This window comes from Trichomycterus rosablanca, chromosome 4, assembly GCF_030014385.1.
Source record: "Trichomycterus rosablanca isolate fTriRos1 chromosome 4, fTriRos1.hap1, whole genome shotgun sequence".
NCBI classification, from domain to species: Eukaryota; Metazoa; Chordata; class Actinopteri; order Siluriformes; family Trichomycteridae; genus Trichomycterus; species Trichomycterus rosablanca.
The window spans coordinates 44799546-44824676 of record NC_085991.1 but is presented as its reverse complement, the minus strand read 5'-3'; the positions used below and the strand labels follow the sequence as shown (position 1 = coordinate 44824676).

Here is a 25131-nt window from a genome sequence, read left to right as displayed (position 1 = left end):
GTCCCAGAGGCAGCAAAGCAGCCCCACAACATTATGGATCTTAAGTTTTACTGTTGGTAGGGTTTATGTTTCTTTCTAGTCTTTATTTTACGGTCAACTGTATTTGACTACAACTGTACAAATAATTATGTACAAGGTAGCACCAGTTGTCAAAATGAGGAGCTTCAGGTAGGTAGGTAGATTAGATTAGATTGGATAGGATCTATGTGATTTAATATACAGTATAATTAAGTGACATGTAAAGTGACACGTGTAAACTGTAAGCATAAACAGGTCCATAATTACCAGTGGTGTTATCTGTGCAGGTCATTAATAATTGATATCAGTTCACTTCAGCAACAAATATTATTTTATCTGGCAAATACATTAACTGTTAATTTCTTCACATCATCCTGAGTAGAGATAATAACGACATGAAAAAGACTTCAGTCAAATGTACTAAAATCATTTCATCTCAACTCAAAACCTAAACATTGTTATGGTCAATGTGTGTCTGAAATCTATTGTTTTAATATTTTATTTTATCTCTGTTTTCTTTCTTAGTGCTGATTTTACTCGTCCAAGTACACAAATCTGAAGGTAATGCTTAAAAATCACTCTTTATGTTGTGTACATGGTTAATGGTATTGAATTAATGTGTGTTGATTATGACGCAGAATTTGAGCTTTGTACAGCTGCTGTGTTTTTAATGAACTTTTACAGAGGTGCTTATGCTGGTTCCTACTGTTCAGCCTGTTGTATCACACATTTTGTGATAAGGTCTTTGCAGGTCGTCTGCATACTTCTAAGCATATAGTTAAGGCCCTACATAATTCACGACCATGAAATGAGCATTTTCCTGTGTAATATGTAATTTGCTGTGAAATTCAAAAGTAAAGGTTTATTAGCATGTTTAGCGATTTAACATTTTTTATTTGCTTAGCATTTAAGTGCCTCATGTTTACAGGTTAATTTGCACTATAAGATGATCCTAGCAATCCTACAGTAATATATTTAGCAATCTGTTAGTCAAAATGTCTGAGATTTTGACTCAGATTTTGACTCAGTTTCTACCACTTTCATATTGTCAACGATAAATGTGTTGTTAAGTTTGTAGAACTGGTTGTGATCACATTTATTTGGTGTAACTGTACAGAGAGACCAAAAGCTGTTTTGAAACTGCTGCCTGATGGACGAATATTCAGTGGAGAAAAAGTCACTTTCACATGTGAAATACAAGACACAAACAAGGACTGGAAGTACAACTGGTTTAAAGATGATCACAAACTTTCCTGTGCTGGTGAGAACAGAGAATATTCATTTGTTACTACAGAGCAGCACAGTAGTAGCTACACCTGCAGTGGGCAGAGAGAAATTTGCCCTCGGAACTCAGAGATCAGTAATACTGTTACACTGACTGTATCAGGTGAGTGTGTTCATCTCTTCTACACACACATATTCATTTCAGCATCACATCACTACATTCATCACAGATTATGATCATTACTTTAAAATGTAGTCAGTAGATTTTATCACACAGTTATTTTGTCCAGTAATGATTCCAGACACAGTGGTACAATCTACAATATATGGCCAAAATATGTGGACACCACTTCTAATTATGGAGATCATTGGGTTTATCCACACATATTCCTAACAGGTGGCAATAAAACAATAATATGAATTATATTCAATTAACTTTGTCGAGGTTTGTGGGAGACCAAAATCAGAACCCCAAATCAGACAAAGTTGAGACATTAAGTAAAATGCAAATAAAATAAATACACTTATGGTTTCTTATGGTGGTTAGATGCATTAATATCAATACATTTAGAATCTTCTAGAACAAATTTAGCACTATTTCTAATGAAGCAAGCTTTACATTGCTATGGCCTTTGTGATTTTTGATTCATTCAAAATTAAGCATCTTTTAGGTGCCCAGGTAGCACAGTGGAATATTCCAGTTCCAGAACATCTCAGTTCAAATCTCGGCTCTGCTACCAGTCTGAGGGCACAATTGGCAGTGCCTGCAGCAGACACAAATTGTCCACCCTGTCTGCTGGGTGGGGAAATGACTGGACTAAGTAGGTGGCGTTTTCAAACACTGTGCAAGCACCCTGGTTAGCAGACCGAGGCGCCTGTGCAGAAAGTGGAAGAGGCATAAAGAAGGGGTCTGCTAGGACTGTGCATGCGTTGGAGGGTGTGTGAGCAGCAATATACCCTCCTCTGACGCAATCGGGATCCACACCAGTGAAAGACAGATTGACTACGCTAAATTGGGAGACAATGGGAGAAAATGCATAAATAAATAGAAAAAAATAAGCATCTTTTACTGCTTTCTTTATCCACAGGATCAGAAAAACAATACAGTAAAGCTTTTAGATGCTTGTTTTGGAGCAGTTGTATTACAAATTACTACAACCCCAAATCAGAAATAGTTGGGACAGTATGGAAAATACAAAAAGAAAAATCTAGTGTTTCTTACTTTGACTTTTTTTTCACAGCAGACAGTATGAACCCAAGATATTTAATCTTTTACCTGAACATCCTCATTTAATTTGTTAATATACCGTACATCCATTCCTGCATCTCAGACCTGCAACACATTCCAAAAAAGCTAGTTTGGGTCTAGCAATGAGATAAAAAAATAACTTACTAAGCAATAATGTGATTTCAAACCTGTGATATAAACAGGTGATTGTTATCATGATTTAGAACAAAAGCAGTATTAAGCACTACAGAGTTTTATTTACAAATGGCACTTAAAACCTTACCAAAAGCCGGGGTCTGTCATGGTATGGGGTGTCAATGCCCCATATAAAAGGTCATTTACATTTCTGTGATGGCAGCAATACAGAAAAGTTTACTTAGCAATTGTGAAATAAGATTAGACAGAAAATGTTGTGGAAATATAATAAAAAAGTTCCTTTTCTACCACAAAACATTAAACATTTTACAAACAGTTTAGTAATCTTTAATTTGTATATTAAAAAAATTAGGAATGAGGAACCAGATTATATGTTTGTAAAATTCATTTCTTTTTGCCCTTTGGTGGTATGTCGCCCGATCGCTTTAAGGAACCAGCCACCCATGCATTAGGGGACCTCTGACCCCTGATCTTTGATTGCCCTTTTTACATACCTAAAGAGAGATGCACTTGCCTAATGATGTATGTGGAATAGAATTATTTCTTTCCTTTTGATTTTAACATAAAGAAAAGATTTTACACCAATTACAGGTAATTAAAGGTAAAAACACCAAAACAGTGTTTAATTTTTAAGATTTGATATCATAATTTATTAACATTTTATTTATAATCACTTTATCCAGATCAGGGTTTAGTTTAATTTTACACTGTAACATTTTAATAAACGATACAGACACAAAGCATCAGTTGAAGGTGAGAAATCCTCTGTTTATATTGTAAACTCTGATATTTTTATTATTTCAACAGCAAAACCCAAACCAACTGTGACTGGAGTTCCTCAGAGCTTCATCTACACTGGAGAAGCTGTTACTCTAAACTGTGAGCTGCAGGAGCAGCAGTCTACTGAATGGACATTTAACTGGTACAAAATAACTGGGACTCATTCGACAAACACCAACTCACTCAGTGTGCCGACCACTAATGCAGGAGAAACAAAGTACCAGTGTAAAGCTCAAAGGAGAAACTACGACTCAGAGTTCAGTGATAGTGTCACAATTACAGTTAAAGGTATGACATGTTTTCTACTCTTTCTTACAGCTAGAAAGTTAGAAGTGCATTTAAGAAACAACAATTCAATTTAAAATAATATAAAGGGTCACAGGCTAGCACACACCTCCGACAACACACGCAGCAGCAGACAACATATTTTTACTAATGACAAGTTCCCACTACACAACTGAAACTTTTGCACTCGGGAGTCTTTCAGTCGGTGTATATTTCACACTACACGACTAATCGGCGATAGGGGGTTTCACACTACACCATCTATCACCAACTGGAATCGCAGGCGAGCTTCTCTGGTCTACCAAACTACGTTTTTTTTTGTTTGTTTTTTTTACACACGTGAGAAGTGACGAGGGGTTTTATGACACCACGTCCAAAAATGCATGTCAACAAGTAGCGAGCGAACAAAGTTTGTGTGCTGATGTGCAGCGTAAAATCAAGGAGGAAAAATAAATTAATCTGAGTGGATTTGGCAACATGAACAGTATGGATTGTTCTATAATGAGTTGGAGGTTAATTAATATTTTTGCAATGCAGTGTTGTTGTTATGTTTTGTAGTGAACGATCAAGTCAGAAATACTGTAAAACGTGTGTGTTATATTCTGTTATAAACTATATTATATATACAGTGTATCACAAAAGTGAGTACACCCCTCACATTTCTGCAGATATTTAATTATATCTTTTCATGGGACAACACTGACAAAATGACACTTTGACACAATGAAAAGTAGTCTGTGTGCAGCTTATATAACAATGTAAATTTATTCTTCCCTCAAAATAACTCAATATACAGCCATTAATGTCTAAACCACCGGCAACAAAAGTGAGTACACCCCTTAATGAAAGTTCCTGAAGTGTCAATATTTTGTGTGGCCACCATTATTTCCCAGAACTGCCTTAACTCTCCTGGGCATGGAGTTTACCAGAGCTTCACAGGTTGCCACTGGAATGCTTTTCCACTCCTCCATGACGACATCACGGAGCTGGCGGATATTCGAGACTTTGCGCTCCTCCACCTTCCGCTTGAGGATGCCCCAAAGATGTTCTATTGGGTTTAGGTCTGGAGACATGCTTGGCCAGTCCATCACCTTTACCCTCAGCCTCTTCAATAAAGCAGTGGTCGTCTTAGAGGTGTGTTTGGGGTCATTATCATGCTGGAACACTGCCCTGCGACCCAGTTTCCGGAGGGAGGGGATCATGCTCTGCTTCAGTATTTCACAGTACATATTGGAGTTCATGTGTCCCTCAATGAAATGTAACTCCCCAACACCTGCTGCACTCATGCAGCCCCAGACCATGGCATTCCCACCACCATGCTTGACTGTAGGCATGACACACTTATCTTTGTACTCCTCACCTGATTGCCGCCACACATGCTTGAGACCATCTGAACCAAACAAATTAATCTTGGTCTCATCAGACCATAGGACATGGTTCCAGTAATCCATGTCCTTTGTTGACATGTCTTCAGCAAACTGTTTGCGGGCTTTCTTGTGTAGAGACTTCAGAAGAGGCTTTCTTCTGGGGTGACAGCCATGCAGAACAATTTGATGTAGTGTGCGGCGTATGGTCTGAGCACTGACAGGCTGACCCCCCACCTTTTCAATCTCTGCAGCAATGCTGACAGCACTCCTGCGCCTATCTTTCAAAGACAGCAGTTGGATGTGACGCTGAGCACGTGCACTCAGCTTTTTTGGACGACCAACGCGAGGTCTATTCTGAGTGGACCCTGCTCTTTTAAAACGCTGGATGATCTTGGCCACTGTGCTGCAGCTCAGTTTCAGGGTGTTGGCAATCTTCTTGTAGCCTTGGCCATCTTCATGTAGCGCAACAATTCGTCTTTTAAGATCCTCAGAGAGTGTGAGAGCTGTACTACTAAATTGAACACACCTGCTCCCTATGCACACCTGAGACCTAGTAACACTAACGAGTCACATGACATTTTGGAGGGAAAATGACAAGCAGTGCTCAATTTGGACATTTAGGGGTGTAGTCTCTTAGGGGTGTACTCACTTTTGTTGCCGGTGGTTTAGACATTAATGGCTGTATATTGAGTTATTTTGAGGGAAGAATAAATTTACACTGTTATATAAGCTGCACACAGACTACTTTTCATTGTGTCAAAGTGTCATTTTGTCAGTGTTGTCCCATGAAAAGATATACTTAAATATCTGCAGAAATGTGAGGGGTGTACTTACTTTTGTGATACACTGTATATAACAACTTAGCTGCTTTGGTTATACATAATATCACTTTCAGTTTTTACTGTGCCAACATTTTTGTAATTTTATTTGTAATTAGACTTATTCACTATGATTATACAGAGCTCACATTATCAGAGCAGGGTGAGTTTATAACATGTAGAACTGTTTGTGATCACATTTATTTGGTGTAACTGTACAGAGAGACCAAAAGCTGTTCTGAAGCTGCTGCCTGGTGGACAAATATTCAGTGGAGAACATGTTACTCTCACATGTGAAATACAAGACACAAGTGAGGACTGGAAGTACAACTGGTTTAAAGATAATAAACAACTTTCCCCTGCTAATGAGAACAGAGAATATTCATTTGTTACTACAGAGCAGCACAGTGGTCGCTACACCTGCAGTGGAGAGAGTAAAATTTACTCCCAGAACTCAGAGATCAGTAATACTGTTACACTGACTGTATCAGGTGAGTGTGTTCATCTCTTCTACACACACATATTCACTTCAGCATCACATCACTACATTCTTCACAGATTATGATCATTACTTTAAACATTCTACTATTAGCCTATAGTCATTGGGAGGTGCACTTGCTTGTCCCAAGCCCAGATAAAATAAGGAGTGTTGCATTAGAAAGGGCATCCGCTGTAAAAACTGTGTCAAATTATGTATGTGGACCAAAAATATTTCTTCCTTTTTGATTTTAACATAGTAAAAAATTCTACACCAATTAAAGGTAATCACCAATACAGTGTGTCTTCCAAAAGTTTTTACAACTTTAAAAAAAAAGATTTTATATCATATTTGGTTTGACTTTGTAACATTTTTAATCAACGTTAAAGACACAAAGCATCTGTTGAAGATGAGAATTCCTCTGTTTATATATATGTAAAAGAAAAGTAAAAAACTCTTATATCTTTATTATTTCAACAGCAAAACCCAAACCAACTCTGACTGGAGTTCATCAGAGCGTCGAAGAAGAAGCTGGAGACGTTGTTACTCTGTACTGTGAGCTGCAAGTGCAGCAGTCTGCTGAATGGACATTTAACTGGTACAAAATAACTGGGAATCGTCTGACACCTGTAACTCCAAACACCAACCCACTCAGTGTAAAGAGCACTAATGCAGGAGAAACAAAGTACCAGTGTAGAGCACGCAGGAGAAACTATGACTCAGAGTTCAGTGATAGTGTCACAATTACAGTTAAAGGTACGACATGTTTTCTACTTTTGTTACAGCTATTCAATTTAATTCTGTTATTTTACACTGATGTTAAATGATTAAATGATTTATAGGTTTCAATGTTTTTGTCATGTACTGATGTTGAGACTAAAATCTGATTGTGTTCATCTGTGTGATCCAGACTAGCTGTGTTATCAAGAAATATTTTTAACGCGGTTTTGTTTGTTTGTGGTTTTGTTTGTTTGTTTTATTATTTTTTTTTTAATTATCTGTTGCTCTTGCTGTTCTTTCTGTATGCAAGTCACTACGCCAGCCATAAAGGGTCACATGCTAGCACACACCTCCGACAACACAAGCAGCAGTAGACAACATATTTTTAACAACCTAATACAAGAAAAGACTGTCAGCTGCCCACAGAAAGCATTTGCCAACTGTTATATCTGTCAAATGTGTTAACAACAAAGTCTAAACCTTCGCACATGTACAATTACTATTTTAGCTTCATCAGGGTTTGTAAATAAACCTTTTTCCTTGTGTTCTGTTGACAATGACTTTTCTGGCTTGTTCTTTGGGCTCCCAGAGACCCCAATGCTGTGTGGATAAAATAAAATGACATTAATTTACATTACATTAAGTTTAAAATTAACCAAATGAACTGAAGTGTATGTTGGTGTGATGGGGGATCCACTTATCCCTTGCTGGAAGTTTCCTACAGTTTTCTGTCTTTTCTTTTTTCCAAGAGCTGGCCTTGTCGCGGATGGCTACAGTAGCCTGTCACATCGCAACACCCAGTTCTTATTTCTTTCCCATTACTATCCACTTTCTCTATTGCTGGTTGACAGTTACTGTGTCTTTATTTTTATACTTTGTTTCTAGAGCCCCATTTAGAAAAAGAATAATATGGAAAATGCAATTACAAAAACACAGTGTGAATATCCATTCACACATTTTATTTACATCCATAAATCTATTACAATTCTTTAAGTTGTATATAGAAAGACAAAAATGTTATTTAGGGTACATTAGCATTTAGAGGCAGTATGGATTAATTCAGGGCTATTTGTTAAAAAGTAAAATAAACAAATTCCCATGACCCCTTGTGCCAGCCCACAGTGGCCTCCTACAGGTCCATTGCTGATTCATTTTCAAGACAGCATAATAAAATTTGCCATTTCAAAGTAGTCAAAAATGTATAGTCAATTAAAATGTATTTGTATAGCACAATAAACATGGTCTCAAAGCAACTACAGAATCCAAGACTGACAGATCAAAAATCCCTGCTGAGCAAGTGAAGGGTGACAGTGGCAAGAAAAAACTTACACAAATCATTCATGCACAACATTTATTTAAACTAAAAGATATAATTAGCAAAAATAATAAACAAGCAATTGGAGTCCTTTTTTTTAGTCCAGTCTGTAATAAAGTCATTATAAATCAAATGATCAAAACACTTCAGTCAACATAAAAAGGTTAAACTTTATTGCACTGCTTCACAAAGGGTAAATTTGAAATATACAGTAAATCCATGGGTGTATTATTTTTTTAATATGACCAAATCTGCAGGGTCTAAAATGTACTAAATGAAATGATTGATTTGTTGTAAACAATTTGTTCTATAATGTAATTTATTTGGTTCACATTACCAGAGCAGGATGATGTTATAACATGTAGAACTGGTTTGTAATTACATTTATTTGGTGTAACTGTACAGAGAAACCAAAAGCTGTTCTGAAGCTGCTGCCTGGTGGACAAATATTCAGTGGAGAACATGTCAAACTCACATGTGAAATACAAGACACAAGCGAGGACTGGATGTACAACTGGTTTAAAAATGGTCACAAACTTTCCTCTGCTGTTGAGAACAGAGATTATTCATTCACTGCTACAGAGCGGTACAGTGGTAGCTACACCTGCAGTGGACAGAGTAAAATTCACTCCCAGAACTCAGAGATCAGCAATACTGTTACACTGACTGTATCAGGTGAGTGTGTTCATCTCTTCTACACACACATATTCACTTCAGCATCACATCACTACATTTATCACAGCAGTGGCAGCTGCTGGTCTTTCAAAGAGGGGAAGCTCATTGTCGGCTTACATCATAAAATTTGTCAATTTATTTATACATAAATTCTGCCCTCCGTTCCTTTTCAAGAAAATGGCCTGTGATCCTATCGAAGAAATGGGTTGCAGTTTGTCTTTCGACTTCACTCGCAAAATCCGCGATGGGACTGAAGCTCCCAGTGATTAAGTGACAGTGTAGATCTCAAAATAGCTGTCAATCAAAATGGGATTCAGCCTTTCCACTGATCATCCAATCATCTTGCAGAAGCTCCGCGTCCAGACCCGCCCACAGCTCCATTCACCCCCAGAGATGCTCAGCATCCGGGGGCGGGACAAAATTGTGGCATTTATCCAATGACCGGCGAGTTTCAATTAAGCAATTAAAGCAATTACAAAAAAAACGTCTATGCAGTCCCGTTGAAGTGAATAGACGCTGATTCTGAACAAACTCGTCTTTGAGATGAACGTGTTCTAACGCATTTGTAGTCAATGAAATGTTAACACAACTGTACATATTTGACCATTTCATTTTTGACATTTTAGGGGAAGCTGAGCTTCACTTGCAGTCTTAGAGAAATCGCCACTGCATCATAGATTATGATCATTACTTTAAACTTTCTACCATTAGCCTATAGTCATTGGAAGGTGCACATGCTGGTCCCAAGCCCAGATAAAATAGGGACTGTTGCATTAGAAAGGGTATCCGACGTAAAAACTCAAATGTCAAATTATTTCTTCCTTTTACATTTTAACATAATAAAAAGATTTTACACCAATTAAAGATAATTTAAGGTAAAATACCAATACAGTGTCTCCCAAAAGTTTTTGCTAAATTATTAAAAACCTTCATTAAGATTTTATATCATAATTTATTAATATTTAATAACCACTTCATCCACATCAGGGTTTAGTTTCATTTTACTCTGTAACATTTTTAATAAGCATTACAGACACAACACATCTGTTGAAGATGAGAATTCATCTGTTTATATTGTAAAAGAAAAAAAAAGTTCTAATATCTTTATTATTTTAACAGCAAAACCCAAACCAACTGTGACTGGAGTTCCTCAGAGCTTCATCTACACTGGAGAAGCTGTAACTCTGTACTGCGAGCTGCAGGAGCAGCAGTCTACTGAATGGACATTTATCTGGTACAAAATAATTCACAACCAACTGACACCAGTAACTCCAAACACCAACCCACTCAGAGTGCCGACCACTTATGCAGGAGAAACAGAGTACCAGTGTAAAGCACGCAGGAGAAACTACGACTCAGAGTTCAGTAAGAGAGTCACAATTACTGTGAAGGGTACGACATGTTTTTTACTTTTTCTTATGTTAAAGAAACAACACTTCAGTTTAATTTCATGTTGTTTTATATTTGAAATGATGTTAAATGATTAATTGATTTGTATTTTTTTTGTTTTTGTTATGTTCTGACGTTGAGACTAAAAGCTTATTGTGTTTTTCTGTGTGATTCAGACTGGCTGTACTTTTTACAAAGTAAAGATGACAATGATGATTACATAGTTGTTTGTTAACGTAACATTTGGGCACCCGTGACATTTTATGTGGTTTTGTTTGTTTGTTTGTTCATTGCTAATTTATTTTCAAAATAGCCTTATTATTTTTTTCAAAATAGCCAAAATGTAGTATGGCACTTATTATTTAACGTAGGTGAAATAAGAATTAAAAAACTGCTATTCAGCCACCTTTGGATTTTCTTGGATTGTGCATTTAGCAGATTAAAACTGAAGGCAGGTCACTGACTATTTCAGTGTTTAAGTCTTAGTTTGCATATTTTAGAAAATATTCTGTAACCAGGAGTTTAAGCTCACAGCTAAAAGGGCTGGTGATTATTTTTATTTGTATTACATTTGGGCTTGTCATAATTGGGCTTGTGCTAATTTAACTGTTTTCGGTACATGGAGGGAGATGTTAGCAGGTTGTGTCTCCTCAGCCCATTGGTTTGAATGGCCTGAGACTAACTGTGTTAGCTTATGAAAAACTGTGATGACATTATCGTGGTAACTGCTTAATAAGTAGTGCTTCTAAATAATTTGCCTAGTAAGTTTGATATCTTATTAGAATCCTCTCTAGGAAGCTGCCTAGGTAGGCTGTAGCCAGCAAGGCAGCTCACTAGGTTTTTATATCGCTGCAGGTGCTAGACTGGCCTGTCTGCAGTGCTAACATGTCTTCCATTAAAAGTGTGAGACATCTTATGAAGAGCAATATACAACAATATAGATCTCTGATATTTGATCAGCTTAGGTGGTAAATCAAGCACGAATGGGAAAACAATTTACATTCACAACAATAGCAGTTGGTGACCTCAGTTCTCAAACATTTACAGAACATTGTATAAACGTATATGTATTTACAAAAACTCTGAACTTGGTTAGTTGAGAAATATTTTGTCATCCTGTATTACAAAGTTATTTACTCTATTTACACATTAAAGGACATTCATCAAATGGTTTAATCTTTAACTGAGGTTAATCTGTTTTTATCTTAGAGAGACCAAAACCCTCAGTGGACATAAATCCTGATAATCTGGTGTTCACTGGAGAAACTGTCACTCTGAGATGTGATATACAGGATGGAGGCGTCTCTCTCTGGCAGTACAGCTGGTATAAAGATGGTTCTGATGTCAGTAGTAAACAGGAGTACAGAATCAGTGGTGTTGGTGTGACCCATGCAGGAAGTTACACCTGTAAAGGAAGATCAGGCTCACGTTCTACACACATCAGTGATGCTGTTACACTGACTGTATCAGGTAAGTGTGATCATCTCCATAATGTCATTAACATCAGCATTGATTCAGCAGGAACTCAGTACTGATGTAGAAATGATTACAAACCTACATCACACTGCAGTTACTCTCTAACACTCACTCTGATCAAACTGATGTGGTATTTTACACAGTTCTCTCCAGAATTACATGATTTGATGTAGACGTGCCTCTCTGTAGAAGTGATAACTGTGGTAAAGATTTCACATCCTGCACTGTGTGTTTATCTCCTCCAGCAGTGAAGCCTAAACCTAAACTCACATCCAGCCTTAATGGAGCAGCACTAACAGGAAACTCAGTGACTCTGTATTGTGAGCTGGATCCACAGTCTGCTGGATGGAAGTTTTACTGGTTTAAACACACACAGAACCATCAGACTGAATCTACAACACACAGCTACATCATCAGCTCAGTTAGTGTTTCTGATGTAGGTCAGTACCAGTGCAGAGCTAGGAGAGGAAACCCAGTCTACTATACACACTACAGTGATGCACTCTGGGTAAATGTTACTGGTGAGTGACATTCATTCCTGCAAATACTAAAGCATTATGGTTCCTACATTATTATATATTACAACCCAAAATCAGAAAAAGTTGGGACAGCATGGAAAATGTAAATAATAAAAAAACACAGAGTTTCTTACATTTACTTTGACTTTTATGTGATTGCAGACAGGATGAACCTGAGATATGTCATGTTTTATCTGCTCAACTTTATTTCATTTATTAATAAACATCCATTCATGCATTTTAGGCCTGCAACACATTTAAAAAAAGTTGGGACAGTAAAGCATTTACCACTTTGTAATTTTGCCATTCCTTTTCACCACACTTAAAAGAGGTTTTGGCACCGAGGAGACCAAGTGATTTAGTGTTTCAGCTTTTATTTTGTCTCATTCTTCCTGCAAACGCGTCTTAAGATGTGCAACAGTACGGGGTCGTCAGTGTCACATTTTTTATTTTAAAATTCTTCACACATTCTCTGTTGGGGACAGGTCAGGACTGCAGGCAGGCCAGTCCAGTACCCGTAACCTCTTCTTCTGCAGCCATGTCTTTGTGATGTGTACAGCATGTGGTTTTGCATTGTCTTGGATGTCCCTGGAAAAGACGACGTCTTAAAGGCAGCATATGTTGCTCTAAGATCTCAATGTACTTTTCTGCAATAATGCTGCCATCATAGAAGTGTAAATGACCTTTGCCAAGGGCACTGACACAGCTCCATACCATGACAGACCCTGGCTTTTGGACTTGTTGCTGATAACAGTCTGGATGGTCCTTTTCGTCTTTGGTCCAGAGCACACGACGTCCATTTTTTCCAAAAAAGACCTGGAATGCTGATTCATCTGACCACTGTGTGATGGCCTATCCTAGATGCCTCTGAGCCGCGAGAAGTCGTCGCTGCTTCTGGACATGGTTAACATAAGGCTTCTTTTTTTGCACAGTAAAGTTTAAGTGGCATTTGTGCATGTAACTCTGTATTGTAGTGCTTGATAAAGGTTTACCAAAGTAATATTTCACACATGTGGTTATATCAGCTATTGTTAAGTGGTGGTTCTTGATGCAGTGCCGTCTGAGGGATGGAAGATCACAGGTGTTCAGCTTAAGCTTGCACCCTTGGCCTTTACACACTGAAATTCCTCCCGATTGCTTGAATGGTTTAATGATATTATGCACTGTAGAAGGAGAAATATGCAAATCCCTTCCAATCTTTCTTTGAAGTTCATTGTTTGTAAACATTTCAATGATTTTCTCACACATTTGTTGACAAACTGGAGATCTTCTGATCATCTTTGCTCATCAAAGACTCAACATTTCCTGGATGCTGCTTTTGTACCAAACATTAATTTGAAAAAACATGAAAATTGCATAATTATTTATTTTTTTCACCTCATTACTAGCCCTAAATTGCCCCCATCCCAACTTTTTGTGGAATGTGTTGCAGGCCTGAAATGCATGAATGAGAGAATATTAACAAATGAAATGAAGTTGAGCAGATAAAACATAAATATCTTGAGTTTAAACTGTCTGCAATCAAATAAAAGTCAATGTCAATGTAAGGAACTCTGCATTTTTATTTTATTTGCATTTTCTATATTGTCCCAATGTTCTGATTTGGGGTTGTACTAAAGCATTATGTTTCCTAAATTATTAAACATCACTTTATATATATAAATATATGATGTATTACTATAACAGTAATTGTTGTGTACGTGTATGTGTGTTGGTTTTTATAATAAATAGTAAATATTTTTGCAGAGAGTCCTAAAGCTGTGGTGACCATAAAGCCTGATAATCAGGTGTTCAGTGGAGAAACTGTCACTCTCAGATGTGACATACAGAGAGGAGGAGATGCTGAGTGGAGATACAGCTGGTATGAGAATAATAACAACATGTATTCATACAGCAAAACACAGGAGTTCAGTATCAGATCTGTTAGTAAGTCTCATGGGGGTAAATACACCTGCAGAGGTGAGAGGAAAAGTGACTCCCAGAACTCAGAGATCAGTGATACTGTTATACTGACTGTATCAGGTGAGTGTTTGTTTTGATTTTTATTGCAAAAGGGTTCATATTGAGAAAATAAATCACAGATATGATATTTTGTATTTGCTGTGTAACAGAGCGACCACAGCCAGTACTGAATGTATCTATACAGAACTGGCTGACTGAAGGAGACTCAGTGACTCTAAGCTGTGAGGTTCGAGGCTCCACTACAGGCTGGATATTCAGCTGGTACAAAGTGATTCAATACAGCAGCAGCTTCATTAGAAGAGAAGACTTAGTTCTCCTCTCAGACACTAGCAGAGGAGCTGGAGGCTCGTACACTCTCAGTCCTGCTGTTCTCAATCACACAGGGGTTTATGTATGTAGAGCAGAGAGAGGAGAACCAGCCTATCACACACAGTACAGCCAACCACAACCACTGTGGATCACTGGTAAGAACATCTAACAATAAAAGAACTCAGTTAAAGTGTAACACACTTATTTTTCAAAAGTATGTGGACACCTGTTTTATTTATCGAGTTTAGCTGTTCCAGCCACAGCCATTGCTAACATGTAGAAATCAGTGATCTAAAATAAATCATATGCCTTTTAACATTGTGGCAACAGTTTGGGGAAGGCCTTGTCCTGTTCCTGTGTAATTGTGTCCCTGTGTACAAAGCAAGGTTCAGACATTATCTTTGGTTCGATGTTGCCGTGAAAGAACTCCAGTCGCTCTGACCTCAGAATGAATTGGAACATTGATTGTGAAACAGAATTTTTTATTTTACATTAATGTCTGGACTCATAAATTCTCAGACACACTTCAAAATTTTGTGCAAATCTCTTCCTAAAGAGTGGAGTCAAGTGTCCACAAATTTCTGTTAGCTGGTGTATGTGCATCTTAATTAAAATCAGAGTTTTTTTTTACTTAATAATATGTACACTCATCAAGCACTTTATTAGGAACCTGCCTTGAATGTAAGTTCATTTGCCATTTTTTGAGCTACACCTACTGCATAGATGCACTGTGTGGGTATACACTGATCACTCATACCATTAAAACCACCTTCTTGTTTCTACACTCACTGTCCATTTTATCAGCTCCACTTACCATATAGAAGCACTTTGTAGTTCTACAATTACTGACTGTAGTCCATCTGTTTCTCTACATGTTGTGTTAGCCCCCTTTCATGCTGTTCTTCAATGGTCAGGACCCCCACAGAGCAAGTATTATTAAGGTGGTGGATGATTCTCAGCACTGCAGTGACACTGACATGGTGGTGGTGTGTTAGTGTGTGTTGTGCTGGTATGAGTGGATCAGACACAGCAGTGCTGCTGGAGTTTTTAAATACTGTGTCCACTCACTGTCCACTCTATTAGACACTCCTACGTAGTTGTTCCACCTTGTAGTTGTAAAGTCAGAGACGATCGTTCTTCTATTGCTACTGTTTGAGTCGGTCATCTTCTAGACCTTCATCAGTGGTCACGCTGCCCATGGGGCGCTGTTGGCTGGATGTTTTTGTTTGGTGGACTATTCTCAGTCCAGCAGGGACAGTGAGGTGTTTAAAAACCCCATCAGCGCTGCTGTGGCTGATCCACTCATACCAGCACAACACACACTAACACACCACCACCATGTCAGTGTCACTGCAGTGCTGAGAATGATCCAACACCTAAATAATACCAACTCTGTAGTGGTCCTGTGGGGGTCCTGACCATTGAAGAACAGCATGAAAGGGGGCTAACAAAGCATGCAGAAAAACAGATGGACTACAGTCAGTAATTGTAGAACTACAAAGTGCTTCTATATGGTAAGTGGAGCTGATAAAATGGACAGTGAGTGTAGAAACAAGGAGGTGGTTTTAACGTTATGGCTGATCATTTACTGACTGTAGTCTGTCCATTGCTCTGTACCATTTATCAATGGAAATAGATCCCCACAGACCAGATGTTGTTTGAGTGGTGTACTGTTCTCAGCACTGCAATGAAACAAACAATGTAGTGACATGTAAGTGTGTGTTGTACTGATATAAATGTATCAAGTGCAGCAGTGTTGTTGGGATTTTTAAACACGTCATTGTAAATACTGCGAGAAGTATAAAGCTACAACCAAAAATATAAAGCCAACAGCATCATGAGATCAAAAAGTGTCTATTGATGAAAGATTAAAGGAGGATTAACATGAATTGTGCAAATCTTCTGTAATGAGTAACTACTGTTCCTGTCATGAATGTAACCAAAGTGTAAAACATGACGTTAAAATCCTAATAAACAAACAAACTGTAACGGGTCGATTACTTTTGCTCAGCGCATCTTGCAGCAAAAACCGTAGATCGTCCCATTCCCATGGCAAGCGGACTACAAGTCCCAAAAACACTAGCGCTAATCAGCGCTAACTCGCAGCACCTGTGGGTTTGCTATTTAAGGAAAGCCAGAGCGTTGCTCTGTGCTGAGTCAATCCCTCAGTCGGTACGGTAGTTGGCCGGTGTGCGTTCGCTCGCTACTGCTTTATTTATAAAGCGTACGTTTTTTCATTGTTTCTATCAGAGTTATCGCTCTGTAGATACGTTCGCTACTTCCGTGTTTAGGAAGCTATTGTGTTTACGTGAGTGAATCGGCTCATGAATCGGTTCCGCAGTTGAATCCGACTCGTGAGTCGATTCCTCTATTTAACTCTTTTCTCGTTACGGTTTTTTGTGTTTGTTTTGTTTTCTTTTTAGGATCCAGGAAGAAGCATTCGGGATCTTGCGCCGTGGGTTGGTCGATTGGTGGATCGAGTAGCTGGTCGGCTGGCCGCGGTCGCGGGTCCCACCTAGCGCTCTTCCTCTTAGTACTTAGGAAATTACCAAAATAAAAAATATACATTTATTGTTATTTATCTCCATTCGTCTCTTTTCTGTGCTCTGCACCTTGGGTTCCGTCTCTCTCAGTGGGTTGTCAACTGTATCAACCCACACCGTTACAGATTGACTCAGCCGTTGATTATGGACCCAGCGGAGCTAGAAAAGATGAAGGTGGCAATCCAGCGACAGGGTGCCCAATTGGGCCAACATGAGGAGGTTTTAAGTCAGATCCTCAGCCAGCTGCAGATTCTGACTAATGCTCAGTCGGCAGTTCAGGGGCCCGAACCTCCTTCCCCTGTATCTGCCAATGAACCCCCTCTACCCACGCCTTGCCACCATCCCGAGCCACAATTGCCTGCGCCAGAGCGCTTTACTGGAGATCCGGCTAGGTGCAGAGGATTCCTTCTCCAGTGCTCATTGGCTTTTGAGCTTCAGCCGTCACGCTTCCCCACCGAGCGGTCAAAAGTGGCTCACATAGTGGCCCTACTAACAGGTCGTGCTCTTTCCTGGGCAACTGCCATCTGGGAGAACTGTCCTGACCTGTGCTCATCAGTGGATCGTTTCACAGATGAGTTCAGGCAGACCTTTGACTACCCAGCAACTGGTAAGGAGTCCGCTAATAAGCTCCTCCATATTCGCCAGGGTCAGCGCTCTGTAGCGGAGTATGCGGTGGAGTTTCGCACCTTCGCTGCTAGGAGTGGCTGGAACCCAGAAGCACTTATGGCGGCCTTCCAGGAGGGGCTATCGGAGCAGCTTAAGGATGAGTTGGCCACCAGGGACTCCCCAACCTCATTGGATTCCCTGTATGAGCTAACTATCCGCCTGGACAATCGCCTCCGAGAGCGGCAACGTGAGCGCGGGGCCAGGGCTCATGGGCCTTTGAACCGTGCTCAAGGCCCATATTATCCACCTTCCCATTCCCTCCCACCACAATCTGGAACCTCTGATCGGGATGAGGAACCCATGCAAATTGGGAACACTGGACTCCCGCACGCCGAGATGAAGTCTCAGGCCTGGAGGAGACCACGTCACACTACCAGTACCCAGGAGTGTTCCCCAGTTTCGGGCAAGGAGGTTGATTTAAAAGCCAGGGCCCACCACAGGCAGGGGGACCTGTGATGGGCCAATTAGTTGCCCCCCGGTCTGCAGGGGTGTTCCTGGAAGCCACACTTCTTTGGGGTACCCGGCAACAAAAGAAGCTTTGGGCTTTTGTTGATTCTGGATCAGCTGGAAATTTCATAGATGCCAGCCTGGCTAAAGCTCTCGGTATCCCAACCACACCCCTGCAAGCTCCACAGCCCATAATGAGCGTGGACGGTAGATCATTAGGATCCGGGGCGGTTACTCGTAGGACTCGGCCCGTGGTGTTGACTCTGGGTAATCATTCCGAAGAAATATCCTTTCTTCTCACCCAGGCCCCTGATCTTCCCATAATCCTGGGGTTCCCCTGGCTCCGGCAACATAATCCCAGGATTGACTGGTGCACACGCTCGGTAGCACTGTGGGCACCTCTCTGTCACAAGACATGCCTCAGGGACTATTCGTGTTTTCTTCCCTCTGTGAAGGGCGCACCAGAAATTGTTGACCTTTCAAGGGTCCCAGAAGAATACCATGATCTCCGAGCAGTCTTTTGCAAGCATCAAGCGCTGTCACTTCCACATCACCGTCCTTTTGACTGTGCCATTAACCTGCTACCTGGCATGGTTCCACCCCGTGGCAGGCTGTTTTCCTTATCAATCCCAGAGACCAAGGCTATGGAGGAATACATTAGGGACTCTCTGGCCTCTGGTCACATTCGCCCATCGTCCTCCCCGGCCGGAGCAGGTTTCTTTTTTGTGGGGAAAAGGGACGGCACATTGCGCCCTTGCATAGACTACCGGGGCCTCAATAAGATCACTGTTAAGGACCGGCATCCCCTTCCTCTGATGAATTCCGCATTTGAATCTTTGCAGCAGGCATACATTTTTACCAAATTGGATCTGCGCAATGCCTATAATCTCATCAGAGTCCGGGAAGGGGATGAATGGAAGACAGCCTTCATAACGCCATCGGGCCACTATGAATACCAAGTGATGCCTTTTGGGCTTATGAATGCCCCTGCTGTTTTTCAGCGGTTTATTAATGAGGTCCTTCGGGAGGCTTTGGGGCATTATGTCTTTGTCTATTTAGATGACATTTTGATTTACAGTCAAACTCTAGATGAACACATAAGTCATGTTAGGTGGGTCTTGCAGCTGCTTCTAAGAAACCACCTTTACGTTAAGCTTGAAAAGTCAGAGTTTCACGCTACCTCGGTTACCTTTCTTGGGTTTGTGGTTTCCAGAGACAACCTGCAAATGGATCTGTCAAGGACCAAGGCCATCAATGAATGGCCTCGCCCCACCTCGCTTAAGCTTGTCCAGCGCTTCCTGGGCTTTGCCAACTTTTTTAGGCGTTTCATTAGAAATTTTAGCACTATGGCGGCACCGCTTACGGCGCTTACAAAAAAAACGGCCGGCAAATTTCTGTGGACGTCTAAAGCCCAGGAGGCATTTGATCAAATCAAAAAACGCCTCGTTACTGCCCCAGTTTTAAAACTACCCGACCCCGAGGTCCCTTTCATCGTAGAGGTTGATGCCTCGGATGTAGGGGTCGGGGCAGTTCTCTCTCAACGTGGGGGCTCCAACAACACCCTAAATCCATGTGCGTACTTCTCCCGAAGATTAACTTCTTCAGAGAGGAATTATGACGTGGGTAATAAAGAACTGTTAGCTGTCAAGCTCGCGCTGGAAGAATGGAGACACTGGCTGGAAGGCACTAAACACCCGTTCCTGGTCTGGAAAGACCATAAGAATCTGGCCTACATCCAACAGGCTAAGCGTCTTAATCCCCGTCAGGCCAGATGGGCATTATTTTTTGGTCGCTTTGATTTTGTCCTCTCATATCGACCTGGTTCAAAAAACATCAAACCAGACGCTTTGTCACGCCAGTGGGAGTCTCCATATCTTTCTCTCTCCAGCGAGTCTATTATCCCGGAATCCCAGATCCTGGCACCTCTTCGATGGGGCCTCGAAGAGGTCATACGGGAGGCTCAGCAGCAGGAGCCAGATCCTGGGAACGGCCCCTCAGGTAAAGTATTTGTCCCATCCTCAGTTCGGGGACAAGTTCTGCAATGGGGGCACTCCTCCCCCTTTGCAGGCCATCCTGGGGCCAATAGAACACAGGAGTTTTTATGCAGACGATTTTGGTGGCCATCGATGGAAAGGGAGGTGAGGGAGTATGTTGGGGCATGTGAGGTCTATGCTCGTAATAAAGAGCCCAGGACACGCCCTCCAGGCCTTTTACATCCTCTTCCCATCCCATCCCGTCCCTGGTCTCATCTGTCCCTTGACTTTGTTACTGGGATGCCCCCCTCTAGGGGTAATACAGTCATCTTAGTCATTGTAGATAGATTTTCGAAGGCTTGCAAATTTGTCGCTCTGCCCAAACTCTCCTCGGCCAAAGGGACCGCCGAGATCCTTCTGGATAAGGTTATTCGTGTCCACGGTTTACCTAGTGACTTAGTTTCTGACAGGGGACCTCAATTCACAAGTCAGTTCTGGAAGGCCTTCTGCCGACTCCTCGGAGCCTCTGCCAGTCTATCCTCTGGTTACCATCCTCAATCAAATGGGCAGACAGAAAGAGTTAACCAAGACCTGGAGCGTACCCTCTGGTGTTTAGTTTCGACCAATCCTACATCATGGTCAAGCCACCTGCTCTGGGCAGAATATGCTCATAACACCTTATGGCACTCCTCCATTGGGATGTCACCTTTTGAATGCCAATTTGGGTACAAACCCCCCATGTTCCCAGAACAGGAGGCAGATGTAGGGGTTCCCTCAGCTCAGCACTTCGTTCAGCGCTGCAAGAGAGTCTGGCAGAAGGCCAAGAAAATCCTAAGGACCACCACAGCCTCCAGAACAGCTGCTGCTAATCGTAGGAGAAGGGTGGGTCCTTCTTTCCGTGTAGGGCAAAGAGTGTGGTTGTCTACCAAGGACCTTCCTCTTGCCCTAGAGTCAAAGAAGTTAGGACCCAGATATGTGGGACCTTTCAAAGTACTCAGGAGGGTCAATCCAGTAGCATACACTCTCCAATTGCCACGTACCATGAAAATTAATCCCACATTTCATGTATCGCGTCTCAAGCCAGTACTCTGCAGTTCCCTGAACCCCCCTACTCCTCGAATGGTTGCCGGAGCCCCTGCCTATACAGTTAAACGCATCCTTGATGTACGCCGGGCGAAACGTGGCAACCAATATCTTGTCGACTGGGAAGGGTATGGCCCGGAAGAACGCTCTTGGGTCCCCACACGACACATTTTGGACCCAGAGCTGATCCGGGAATTTCGCCGCAACCGATCAGCAGGCTTGGGAACGTCAGGAGCCGTCCCTAGACGGAGGGGCTCTGTAACGGGTCGATTACGTTTGCTCAGCGCATCTTGCAGAAAAAACCGTAGATCGTCCCATTCCCATGGCAAGCGGACTACAAGTCCCAAAAACACTAGCGCTAATCAGCGCTAACTCGCAGCACCTGTGGGTTTGCTTTTTAAGGAAAGCCAGAGCGTTGCTCTGTGCTGAGTCAATCCCTCAGTCGGTACGGTAGTTGGCCGGTGTGCGTTCGCTCGCTACTGCTTTATTTATAAAGCGTACGTTTTTTCATTGTTTCTATCAGTTATCGCTCTGTAGATACGTTCGCTACTTCCGTGTTTAGGAAGCTATTGTGTTTACGTGAGTGAATCGGCTCATGAATCGGTTCCGCAGTTGAATCCGACTCGTGAGTCGATTCCTCTATTTAACTCTTTTCTCGTTACGGTTTTTTGTGTTTGTTTTGTTATCTTTTTAGGATCCAGGAAGAAGCATTCGGGATCTTGCGCCGTGGGTTGGTCGATTGGTGGATCGAGTAGCTGGTCGGCTGGCCGCGGTCGCGGGTCCCACCTAGCGCTCTTCCTCTTAGTACTTAGGAAATTACCAAAATAAAAAATATACATTTATTGTTATTTATCTCCATTCGTCTCTTTTCTGTGCTCTGCACCTTGGGTTCCGTCTCTCTCAGTGGGTTGTCAACTGTATCAACCCACACCGTTACACAAACAAAACATGCATTGTGCATGAAAAATAATAACATGAAGTCTTAACATATTATGTGTTCCTAATAAAGAGGCAAGTAGGTGTCAACAGTTAATAAAAATCCTAACAGCACTGCTGTATCAATATGGTATGTGTAGCTTATGAAATTGCCAATGAATGTATGTTTAGAAGAAGAAGAAGAAGAACCTTTATTTGTCATTACACTTGCACACAACAAAATTTAGTTTGACACTCTCCAAAAAATAAAAAGAAGAAGAAGAAAAGAAAAAGTATTTACATAAACATATGGATATTTACACAGGATAACCAGTACAATTCAAAGTATGGATTTCAAGATAAATACAATAAATTATGGGTGAATATGAATATATAAAGTGACTGTGCTCTGTGGAGATACCAGTTCAATTTAAAAATGATGATTTTATATTTATGACTACAGCTTTGTTACTAACTGAAGCGTTTGTTGTTTTATGTATTTTTATATTTAATATCCAGAGCTGAGAATGTTAAAAGCAATAAAATATTCAATTTTCTGCTTTATCAAAGTAGTTTTTATTTTTGTGTTTAAGGTGAGTCTGGTCCAGTGTCTCTGATCATCAGTCCCAACAGAACTCAACACTTTTTTTCTCACTTTCTCTCACTGAGCTGTAAAGGACAGAGAGACTCTACTGGATGGAGAGTGAAACAATACAGAGAGAGTAAAGAAGTGTTAGATTGTTTATCAGATTGGAAATCAGCTTCTGGATCTACATGCAGCATCAGCTATCTCCATACATCTAACACTGGAGTGTACTGGTGTCAGTCTGAATCTGGAGACAGCAGTAATCCTGTCAACATCACAGTGCACGGTGAGTCTGTATGTGGTGTGTTTATTGCCAAGCATGAAGTAAATGCTCAATCAGAGAATATTTACAGCAGAGAAAACTATTTAGGATTGTTCCTGGTTTATGCTCATATTAAACATGTATGACCTAAATACAGCATCACTAATGTGCAATTGTGTTTTTTCTTAAGCTAAATTTAAGATCTGAGTCTGACACCCCAATTTAAAGTCACATATTAATCTAATATCTTTTCCCCTAAATACCTGTATTGTATAATTAAGAAGATACAATAATGTAATTGCTTTTCTCTGTTCTAGATGGTGATGTGATCCTGGACAGTCCTGTCCATCCTGTGACTGAGGGACATTCTCTGACCTTACGCTGTTTATATGGCAAAATAAGGCCTGTAAACCTCCAAGCTGATTTCTATAAAGATGATTCAGTCCTCAAGAACCAGACAGAAAAGATGATCATACACAGTGTATCAAAGTCAGATGAGGGTTTCTATCACTGTAAACACCCAGAGAAAGGAGAGTCACCAAAAAGCTGGATCTCAGTACGAGGTACAAAAACATCCTAATATTAAATAACAGATTTTATGTATTCAGGTTAGCTTTTTCATGTAATGTGTATAATAAAATTAAGTCTATGAATAGTGTAGTATTTGTATGTATCTGAAGTGTTAATTTAGTGTGTGTTTAATTTAGTGTTAAGTCGATCACATTCAGAAGACCTGCTGTGGGTGCTCAGGCTGATGACAGTGTCTCTGTTTGTGCTGTCCACCATCATTCTGGTGAACATATATTACAGAACTCGAGGTAAGGACCCACAGTGTTCCTGGTCATCATTTATTTTAAAATAAACATACTTCCTGCATCAGAGACATTTATTTATTAATCATATAATTACAGAATTACATTTAATACTATAGATTTCATTAAAATGATTATTGATGTGTATTTTACAGCTAAACCTGATGAAACAGAGAGATGGAACAGAGAATATGAAGTAATTGAAGCTGAAGCTTCTTGCTGAGTGATAAATGGGTGATGAAGCTTCTACTTTAGAATTAGAATTCATATTGAATTAAGAGCAGATAAATCAGTAAAACGTTTCATATGTTTGTGGACGTGATCTGTTAGGAAATGCAGGATAGGTGATACACGACTGTGATGCAGTTGAATTAATGGGAATTAATGGGATGGGTTCAATCCCCAGGTGGGGCGGTCTGGGTTCTTTCTGTGTGGAGTTTGCATGTTCTCCCCGTGTCCATGTGGGTTTCCTCTGGGAGCTCCGGTTTCCTCCTACAGTCTAAAGACATGCAAGTGAGGTAAACTGGAGACACTAAATTGTCCATGACAATGTTATGACCATGTTTGATATTAAACTTGTGAACTGATGAATCTTGTGTAATGAGTAACTACCAAAGTGTAAAACATGACAATAAAATCATACGTAGGGAAATTTAGTAGCTCCAGTTGGCCTGACTGCATGTGTTTGTACTGTGGGAGGAAACCGGAGCACCTGGAGGAAACCCTCACAGACACGATCAGAACTCCTCACAAAAAGGACCTGGACCACGAATCAAAGGTGACAGAGCTACCCACTAACACTGCCCTGTTCATTATTGTTATTATTATTATTATTGTTTGTTGTTGCTGCTGTTCTTCTTCTTATTATTATTATCATTATAACTGGAAACACTGGTTTCCTCTCACTTTTCAAAAATATACAGAAGGTGGCTACTCTAAATTTCTACTAGGTGTGAGTGAAGGTACGAGTGTGTGCTGCTCTGTGATGGATCAGCACCTCGTTCCTGACCTGCTCCCAATGTTTCTGGGTTGCACCAAATTCACCAAATACTCTTATCAGAATAATGCAGCTATTCAAATAAATAAATCCACTCCACATTATATTTGTATGTTTTATATAATACTT

At 40.5% G+C, this 25131-nt stretch overlaps 1 protein-coding gene across 1 annotated transcript; it reads left to right on the top strand.

The window, feature by feature from the left end:
* The first annotated feature begins 413 nt into the window (after positions 1–413).
* Positions 414–24278, top strand: LOC134311956 (Fc receptor-like protein 5). The gene is made up of 15 exons (XM_062993607.1): positions 414–435; positions 544–579; positions 1136–1405; positions 3434–3694; positions 6098–6367; positions 8795–9064; positions 10148–10456; positions 11663–11923; positions 12178–12450; positions 14194–14469; positions 14559–14873; positions 22939–23217; positions 23511–23756; positions 23901–24011; positions 24161–24278. The coding sequence occupies exons 1-15, from the start codon at positions 414–416 to the stop codon at positions 24226–24228; spliced, it is 3267 nt and encodes a 1088-aa protein (XP_062849677.1). The 3' UTR covers positions 24229–24278.
* The last annotated feature ends 853 nt before the right edge of the window (positions 24279–25131 follow it).

Coding starts and splice junctions, on each gene's coding strand:
- LOC134311956 (XM_062993607.1), top strand. CDS start 414: ATGAAAAAGACTTCAGTCAAAT. Junction 3,695..6,097: donor TGTCACAATTACAGTTAAAG/GTATGACATGTT, acceptor GTAACTGTACAG/AGAGACCAAAAGCTGTTCTG. Junction 14,470..14,558: donor TGTTATACTGACTGTATCAG/GTGAGTGTTTGT, acceptor GCTGTGTAACAG/AGCGACCACAGCCAGTACTG.